Genomic DNA, 10,138 nt, shown 5'->3' on the forward strand with positions numbered 1-10,138 from the left:
AGACGTTTTGACCGAAAATATGAAAAAATGTTATTGCGCCATAAGACTTTAAATAACCCTCCGAGTCTAATGGCACAAACCATAATACATTTTGTCACTTCTAACTATCTCCAATAATCAAAAACACACTTCTGATACCATAGTAAATAATAACACTAACTATGTAGTTAGACAAAAATCTATATGATTAATGGATTCGTGAAAACTTATGGGGTTTTCACGAGGTTCTTAAAGTTAATAGAAATTTCACAATTGAATTTCTAGCGGGCTGTTACACTTCCTTCCCTTTTATCACTTCTGTACCCCATTCTTAGAGAGAAACCCAAAAGAGCTCTCTTGGACAGATTTCTGGGTCTTTTTGCGTGGAGCTTTTTGACCTTTTTAGGTATTTTCACACAATGATGCCTTCATAATAGTTGTTTGTCTTTGAGTCTAGTTTCCTTATATATATTATTCGTATCATTACATGGTCATTTGGTTGGTCGAAAGTATTTTTAACCATGGAAAGGTCGTTCTAGGCGTGAAACTGGAGAGTATGTTATGTTTTGGAAATTTTTGACCAAGCTAATGGACATATATTGGTCTAAAACTTTTATGGAGTGTTGTTAGAATGTGTTTACGAGTTTTCATTGAATTTTTGTTGCATGACTAAAGCTTTTGATAATAGATTTTCTTAGACCTAGAAACTTGAAAACTGGAAGTAGAAAAACAGTTTTTATTTGTAGAAAGTTTGAATATTTCGTGGTTTGATCTTACTCTAATGGCTTTGATATTTTTATATGGTAATCCTAAGTATCTTATTTTCATGTTAGGATGTTATTTTGAAGATATTTAGTATTAGTTTCAAATATATGATTTTTTCTATGCAAGAGAATTTTGGTTAGGCCTAAGATTTGATATTTTTGGGTTAAATCCATGTTTTATTGAATTTTAGTCATGTGATTTTAAGTTTGATGGTTGGATATTCTTTAGGACACATTTTAAAACCATGTGATGCTTTATTTCAAAGATCTTACCTTCTTAAGCCATTGATCAAGAGATTTATCAAAGCTAGTTGAGGAAAAAGTTTTTGTTTTTGGACTAAGTGTAAAACCAAAAACTCCAAGTGTTATTTTGTGACTTTGGTGACTTTATTTTGATGACTTAAAACATGGTTGATCTTAAGATGATGTTATGAATATGTTAGAACTAAGATTTGATTTTTTTGGAATTCTTGGAGATGCTTTGATTTTGGGTCAAAGCTTATGACTCAAGTGTTTGGATCTTTTTACAAAAAGTTTGGTGTTCATTATTAGATTTTTCTAAATGGATATTTTAAGTATGGTTTTAAACTTAGGATAGGAAGATCCTTCTTGCAAAATTTTGGGTTAAGCATGAGTTTTGAAGTTGGAAGGAATTGCAACAAAAATCAAGAGAAATGGCCTATGGATGTTTTGGCCATAGTATGTTTTCCATAGTTGTGATTTGTTTTAAATTTTTCTGACTTGATATTTGAGTTTAGGACAAAATTTACATGAGGAATGTAAATTTTGGAAATTTTTGGAGTTAGGATGTGAAATCCTTAAGTTAGGGGTAAAATGGTGATTTTTCCACATGTAGAGAGTAAAATAGTAATTTTACTCTATTTAGCTGGTCACCGGAGCTAGGGCTGTTCATCCGGGTTTCAGACCGAGTATCCGGATATACCCGGCCCGGAACCCGGGTTTCAAATCCGGGCCGGTTTTCGGCCCAATATAAGCGGGTTACAACTTGGGCCGGAACCCGGGTGAATCCGGATTTTTTGAAACCTGAAATCCGGGTTCCGGACTATACCCGGGTTGGGTCTTTTTTTTGGTTTTTACAAAAACCTATATTATTTTTCATCTATATTATTAATTTCCTTTCAAGCAGCATATTTTTCATCTAGAAGCCTATATTCCATTACAAATTTTTCAATACAAAATGTTGCAAAGCTTATTCTTTTATATTAGAAAACTAATTGCCTTTACATTTTTAACTAAATGCATCTAAAATAAATAAATTCAATATTTATCACGTCATGCAAAACATAATGCAATCACTACTTATTACATTACATTACAAAATAGAAAATCAAAATATATGAAATGAAATTACATATCAAAAGTGGATTACATAGAGCCACCAATACATAATGCCTGTTTCATGCAATCAATGCATTCCTCTACAGCTGATACATGTGTAATGAGAACCTCCATTTGCATCTCCATTATCAAATCCACAAAACAGGTGCCTGATAATTTCCCCACATAATAGGTGCATGCAAGAATTACATTCTTATGACTTGAATTACTTAAGTTGTAATCAGCTTAAGCCAAAACCCAATCCATCTTAAGTTGTTTTTCTAGTAAGATGCAAAAGCTTTACAGTGGGAAAAAAGTATCCCCATTTGATCTCAGAAGGGTTGTACTAGTTTCCAGGCCAAAGAACTTACTTTAAAACTACACTCCTAAAGAAGTTTAATACAGGCAATGGGAATCAAACTAAATAAAGCTAGATAATCATAGAAAAAAATATTAAAAAAACAGTTAGATATATATTTTTTTATAAGTAAAAAACAGAGTTAGATATATAATAAACTAAGTTAGATAGATATTAAAAAAATATTTCCAGCCCTCAGAAGCTAGAAAGGTTCTCAATATATATTGTTATGAGATCTCCCAAAATCAACAAACAGGGAACAAATAAAGTAAGCAAAATATATATGACATGTTAAGATGCAAGCCAATAAATATTGCATAATCGTGTTTGTTATTGTGCAAGTCAGATATTACAGTAATGAAAATCTCCTTGCTAAACCCAATACCTTTCTTTTTCAGTAATAAAAATTTGAATACAAGGCACTCATAAAAAAATATTAAAAAGGCAAATGGTGCATGCAAGTAGGCAGGATGTATACTAGAAACACCTAACTAGAAAGAGAAAAAGATATTTAAACAAGTAGAAAATAAAAAGAAAATAAGAAAATGGGATTAATGGACTGGTCCAGTTTCATAATTGATGACTATAAATGAGGTTGTTAAGGTACTCCATTAGTCAAATTGTTTTGACAAAATGTTATTGCAAAGTGGCACCTACACAATAAATTGCTATATATTTAAAGCCCTATATGATAGAGTAACCCACCTCCAAACCACGAAGTTAGCTTAAAATTACCTGATAATATTTCTGGTTGAGCAATATTTTAGCATACGAGTTATTGCTCATGCATGAGTAGTATTACGATCACTCTGTTTAAGAACAACATCTTAAGATCGTGGCAAAGCCTTAAAGCTAAAGGGAAGATCCAAGTGAGGAAGACTTCTGGTAGATACACGAACACCCCAATTAGAAGAGGAAGGGCAAAGCAAGCAAGTAAAATCTCGGATCTACATGAAAAATAAATAAAAATAATAAGTTTTTAATAATAAACCTAACTCTTTTTCAAAAAGGAATCAAATAACAGTACAATGATGTTATTTAGCAAACCATAGAAAATAGATTTATTGGTACATCATAAGTGAAAAGGGGAAAAAAAGGGCATGGATTAGTATTCAACTAACATAAACCCTAGCTCTCTTCATATGGGTTTGTTGTGAAATTTCGTGATCTCCATTTCTCATTGTTTTTAGAGTTTTAAATAGCAACAAAACCATTCTTCAACAAACCCATTCTTCAGATCTAATCCCACATTCTTCCAAATAATAATAACCCATTACCCACGGCTCTAGCATTTTGCAGCTAACAGAATACTCCTCAAACAAATCTACATAAAAATACTCCTTAAACATTCAAACATTCTCATAAAAAAAAAAAAAAAAAAAAAAAAAAAAAAAAAAAAAAGCCCAAAATCAACCAATATAGAACACAACAGAGGGAAGAAGAAAAACATACCTAAACGGAAATAAGTTATAATCCCTTGGATCCGAAAGAACTTCCACCGTTTGGCATTGCAGATAGCAAACTCAAGGATAGAGCAGATAGCAAAGTCAAATATGACAAACAAACTAGGTACAATTCGTTGCTTCAAATAAACAGAGATGAAAAATTACCGGAGCAGGGTAAAAAAACACGAGAACATTTTAAGTGCCTTCTTGACAGCTCTTCTAAGCATTGGAGCTCCAAAATATTGCCATTCAAAGGGCCTAAGCATGGCGACAGCTTGCTGAAATTTTAGAAGAGTTTGTTGAGGCAGAGAGAGAGAGGAACCGGGGGAGGGAGGCGAAGACTTCGTAGAACAGAGTAGAGTAGAGAGAGAGAGAGAGAGAGAGAGAGAGAGAGAGAGAGAGAGAGAGAGATCTGAAAGGGAGGGGGGCGGCGGGTAGAGAATTAGGTTAAGTTTCACTTTATAAAACCCGGGTACCGGGTTTTAAATCTGGGTCCCAAATTTAAAATCCGGTACCCAAGTTGGATTAATCCGGTTTTTCAAATCCAGATTTCGGCCCGGATTTGACCCGGGCCGAAAACCGGAACCGGAATCCTGTTATCCGGCCCCAATGAACAGCCCTAACCGGAGCGCGCCAGGCACTAACGCCGATGGTGCCATATTTTATTTTAAGTGTGTTCTCAGCAAGTGTGGCATAAACAATTCATGGGGCCACAACAACTATGGAGCATGAAGTAGGCCTGTGCAAATTTCTGAGATTTCCGACTCCGTTCGAATTCGGCTCCGAATTCGACTCCGATGAAATCAGAGTTTTCAGAATTCAGAACCGGAATTGAAGCCACTCCGAAAACGGCGTCGAAGTCGGAGTCGGAGTCCGAAGTCCGGAGCAACTCCGACTCCGATATTTTTAAATAATAACACAGAAGCAAAACGACGTCGTTTTGCTTTTGTGTTATTTACATTCTTAATTTAAACGACGGCGTTCCTTTAAGATAGGAACGACGTCATATGGCTGGGTATAGATTCCGGCCGAGGCTGTTTCTTCTTCGTCTCTTCTTCCATTCGCATTTCGCACTTGTATTCATCCCCATTTCTTCTCTCAATCTCATTGTCTCATTTTTAATCTTCAACGCCTCAAAGCCATTTCATTTCTTGAAAGTGCTGCCGTCGTAGCTCTCCCAAGCCATCAACACAGTGCCGCACTGCCGCCTCGCCGAGTCGCCTACATCACCATTACAAACTGGTAAGCCGTAAGCTTTGTTGTTTGTACTTTAAATTTGGGAATGAAAATTGCTGGATGTATTTAGGATAAATTTACAGTATGTGTTTTGGAAATTGCTGGATGTATTTAGGATAAATTTACAGTATGTGTTTTTATGTTGTTGAGGTGTAAATGGAAGATGAGTGCAAGGTGTTTGAATAAATGCCTCAAAGCCTGAAAAAATTCACAACAACCTCGAAAGAGTGCAATTATCTCAAATTACAAACTAAAAGTCTAAAACATCAAAAATTTGAATAGCATGCTGCATTTAGGACAATGAATTTGAAGGATGATCAAGTGGTGAAATTATGGTGAACAAGGAATTGAAGACCATGTGAACGCACCATTGTGCACATCATGATCATCATCGCATGCAAGTGGACATCTAAAGCACGCTTTTTGCGTTTTTTAATAAGCCACGTTGGTTATAAATTTGATCGCCACGCACCTGTCCCATTGGTTCCTAAAGCACCTTGCATCCACTGACATGTTAACAAATTAAGCTCAATCGACAAAATTAGGTATCCATAAGCTTTCCTAATTAAGCATTAGACAGCTAGCATCCATCCAGCTTATATATAATTAATTAGTAATTGTGTGCACATGGAGAACATGCATGCAGCCTCATTAATCTTTAATTCGAGAAATATATATAGCTAGAGGATTAAGATCCCAACTTCAACTTCTAATTGTTTGAATTATTTAAATTTAAAAAATGATCGATTATCCAAGAAGAGATCGATCATGTGTACAAGCATTTATATAATTAATTAAGGCGCGCGTGTATAACTATTATTATATATATAAGGCTCCTCCTCCTCCCACAAATCAGGGCTTAATTCCTCCTTGTACTATCTTTCCAAGGCACGAGACGGCTGCAGCTACTCCAATATCTGGACACGAAGCTAGCATCTTGGATTAAATTAAGACTATATAATATATATATAATAATTAATATTGGTTATTGGCTTGGTTCAAAGCATCTCTCTATAAAGAGTGAAATTTCAGTTGTTGCATGCATATTAAGGATGATCTTCATCTTCTTCAGAATTCTCGACCTTCCCATTGAAAGAAAACAACATATTTATAAATATTAATAAAAGCTTCAATTATCAAAGTATATCAAAGTATCTTCAAATATAATTATCTATTTGTATCTTAACAATAAGCATTAAGTGTGCTAAAAACACCAAAGTTCTAATCGAATACTAATATATTTCTACCATGTAGTGCGTTAAGATATGGGAGAATACATAATATATTTTTCTGTTGCATAGATTCCTTTTGGTTGAAAGTGTCATTCTTCTTGTTTTTGTATATGGAGATGAAAAATGATAAATATACGTCACTTTTTACAATATTTTACGTAATTTTATTTAAAATGAAGGGCATTTTTATAAAATAACATTATTTTATAATTCATTTTAAAATCTATATATGAAATATGTTGTTTGACTATATCTATGTGTGCTATGTGATATGCTTTAGGGAAGTTTTAAATTGACCAATATTTCTACGGTTCTATCAAGTTTTTATTTTTCTATTTATATTAACTATTTATTTTATTTTATTTTTGATAGATATGGAGGCTTCACCTAGTGGAAGGTCAGAAGGGAATCCAAGCCCCACAATCCCGTCACTGACACCGAGATCTAGACCCACTTCTAGAGCAGCTACTTCTTGTGCAAGTAGCCGATTCCCAATGCCAGTAGACATAAAAGATGAGGATGAGTTTAATGAGGATGAGGAGATGGGTATTGGGGATCTACCACCTCCATCTACAACTCCATCTCAACCACGAAATACTAGAGAACCCACCACTGTAGGCAACTCTGCAAATGTCATTCAAAGAAGCAAGGCACCGCTGTCTTAATAGCCCATCTTGGAGGTTGCCAGCGATATAAAATGTCGAAGGGAGAGGCAGCCACTGATCAGACCAAGCTCAGTTATGAAACTTCTACGGCTACTGATGGTACACAGATTAAGAAAATGGTCATCCCTCAATACAATGAGAAATTGGTGAGGGATATGCTTGCAGAGATGATAATTGAAGATGAGATGCCTTTTACCATAGTCGATAAAAGAGGCTTCCGAAAGTTTGTCAAGACTATTGAGCCACGATTTCCATTGCCATCACGGTATACGGTGATGCGTGATTGTATGAAGAAGCATGCAAAAGAGAAGGCTAAGATGAAGAAGACGTTCACTACCACTAGCCAGAGAGTGTCATTTACGACTGACACATGGACTTCCATACAGAATATTTCCTATATGTGTATCACAGCACACTACATCAATAGTGAGTGAAATTTGAGAAAACAGATTATTGGGTTTAAAGAAATTATTGATCATAAGGGAGCATCAATTGGGGCACTGATGAATGATTGTTTAAAGGATTGGGGAATTAAAAAGGTTCTATGTATTGCAGTTGACAATGCCAGTGCCAATGACACTGCAATTGAATGGTTCAAGAGGAATACAAGTGTGAAAGCTGATGTCATCCGCAACCACGAATTTCTTTATGTTCGATGTTGTGCTCATATCCTTAACCTGATTGTCAGTGAGGGGTTAAAAGAGGTTGATGATTCCATTACCAGAGTCCGCAACATTGTGTGGTATGTGAGGGCTTCCCCTCAAAGGCTGTCCAAGTTCAAGGCAATAGCAAGTCAGTTTGGGATTTCATGTTCTAAGACATTGTGCTTGGATGTGCCGACTCAATGGAACTCAACATATCTTATGTTGGATGTGGCACAAAAGTACCAACGAGCATTCGAGCAGATGGAGGTGGAGGATGGGGGCCTCAAGTATGCTTTGCTGGAGCCTGCAGGAAAGGGGCTTGGTGCCCCAGACACACATGATTGGACTAGTGTGGGGCACTTTGTAAGATTTTTGCAAGTTTTTTATGATATGACTATGCAGATATCTAGATCCGCATATACAACTGCAAACTTGTTCTTCAGCCAGCTCTCAGAGCTTCACGACCACTTGCAAGAAGGTTGTACTGATCAATGCGGACTATTATCTGGTATGACTATGAGGATGTAGGCTAAATATGATAAATATTGGGGGGATGTTGAGAAAATAAATAGATTACTTTTTGTGGCTGTAATCCTTGACCCTCGATATAAGTTGGCCTTGATAGAATTTTGGGCAAATTCCACAATGGGGGCAGTGAAGGCTGCACGGTTTATTACAACGCTTAAAAGGGATCTTGATGACTTATATTCCCACTACAACAATAGTGGTCAGCCTTCATCCGCAGCGAGCACCTCACACTCGATTTCCGACACCTCTCGTGGATGACCGTAGCTCAGATGACTCATTACATCCACCACGTTGAGGTTACAATACTGTGAATCAGTATCATTAACTAGTTGTAACGAGGAATATTATGCAATGTACTTCTGAGATTGAACGGTATTTTATGGAAGAGGTCGAGGCACCTAGCTATGTATTTCAGTTATTAACTTGGTGGAAGGTTAATTTCACCAAGTATCAGATCTTTTCTTGTATTGCTTGAGATGTGCTGGTCATTCCTATCACTACGGTTGCCTCTGAGTCGGCATTTAGCACTGGAGGTCGAGTATTGGATTCTTACTGGAGTTCATTGGCACCGTCAACTGTGGAGGCCCTCGTTTGTACACAGACCTGGTTAAGTGATACACCCATTGGACTAGATACCATTGGCTTTAAGTTTAGTACAAATATCGGTCCTCCTCGTCTGAGTGAGGTTTCTCTGCTTTGTCTCGCGACAAAGCTCTAGTCTCTTGGATGCAAGTCCTGAGAGGATGTCCATGGAAGAAGAGATCACGAAGAGATGGAGCTCCCTGAAACTTACAAAGACAGAACAACAGGAGCTGCTTTTACCGAAGGAAGACATATTGTCTTCCAAGCTGAGAGGCCACTCATGCCTCCTAGCTTCTATACTAAAAGACAGAACGTCGAACCGAGAAGCATTCAAGAACACCATGGCCAAGGTATGGAACACGTCCGGGTGGATAACCTTCAAAGAGTTTGGCCCCAACAAGTTTCTACTGGAGTTCCAACTCCTGTCCGACAAAAAGAAGGTCCTGCATGGCAGGCCCTGGTCCTTCGACCACCATCTGGTATGCCTCAAGGAGTTTGAGAGTGATTTGTCTCACTCTGAAGTCGAGTTCAAGTCAGAACCCTTTTGGGTACAAGCTCACAATCTCTCCTTCGCAGGTATGAACAGACAACTGGGAGTAAGGATAGGGAAAGCAATTGATAAGGTCCATACGGTGGAAGTAGATGATCAGGGCCATGGGTGGGGAAGCTACCTAAGATTTAAAGTCGACGTGGATGTAAACAAGCCTCTGGTGCGTGGCAGGATGGTAAACTTGGGAGGCAAACAATCCTGGTCACATTTCAAGTACGAGAGGTTGCCCAACTTCTGCTTCAAATGCGGCCTACTCAAACATGTCAATGGAAAATGTCCCAATTTTGATCCATCAAACCAATCCCAAGATCAGTACGGGCAATGGATGAGAGCTTCCAGTTCATTCCCACTCCAAGTTTCTGTGAAGAAGTATGGAGGGTGCCCGGCAAACCCATCTCAGGGATCCCCTCACCGGAAGCAGTCAGGGAGAGAGGGGGAAGAGATGGAGGACCATGTGATGTCACACTCAGAAGAAGTGGTTGAGGAGGCAAGGCAGGACACCCCTGCCTGTGTCAACACCTCAAAACACTCTCGGGCTATCCCTAGATAGCCAAGTCAGAGCATGGACATGTCAGTAGACCAACTTTCCAACAACCCGAGAGTACATGAAGACCCCTTAAAACCTGGGTTACATGCTGAACCAGCAGAGGATCACCTCAGGCCCACAATGGATACAACTCAGGTTTGCCCTTCTCGACACCCTCTTCCTTCGCATGCACATGTCAACCCCAAGCTACGTATAGAGCCTACCCCTTGTAAGGCTCTGTCCCCTTTGAAACCAATTCTTTCCTTTCCTGGCAACCCTCCTAATGTTTCC

At 37.8% G+C, this 10,138-nt stretch overlaps 1 protein-coding gene across 1 annotated transcript; it reads left to right on the forward strand.

Annotated features, from left to right (window-relative positions):
- The first annotated feature begins 8,932 nt into the window (after positions 1–8,932).
- Positions 8,933–9,871, forward strand: LOC122296845. Its single transcript, XM_043106641.1, has one exon. The coding sequence runs from the start codon at positions 8,933–8,935 to the stop codon at positions 9,869–9,871; it is 939 nt and encodes a 312-aa protein (XP_042962575.1).
- Positions 9,872–10,138: the final 267 nt, after the last annotated feature.

This window comes from Carya illinoinensis, chromosome 15 (genome assembly GCF_018687715.1).
Source record: "Carya illinoinensis cultivar Pawnee chromosome 15, C.illinoinensisPawnee_v1, whole genome shotgun sequence".
NCBI classification, from domain to species: domain Eukaryota; kingdom Viridiplantae; phylum Streptophyta; class Magnoliopsida; order Fagales; family Juglandaceae; genus Carya; species Carya illinoinensis.

Excerpts from the sequence above, each read along its gene's own strand:
- LOC122296845 (XM_043106641.1), top strand. The coding sequence starts at position 8,933 with ATGTCCATGGAAGAAGAGATCACGAAGAGATGGAGCTCCCTGAAACTT.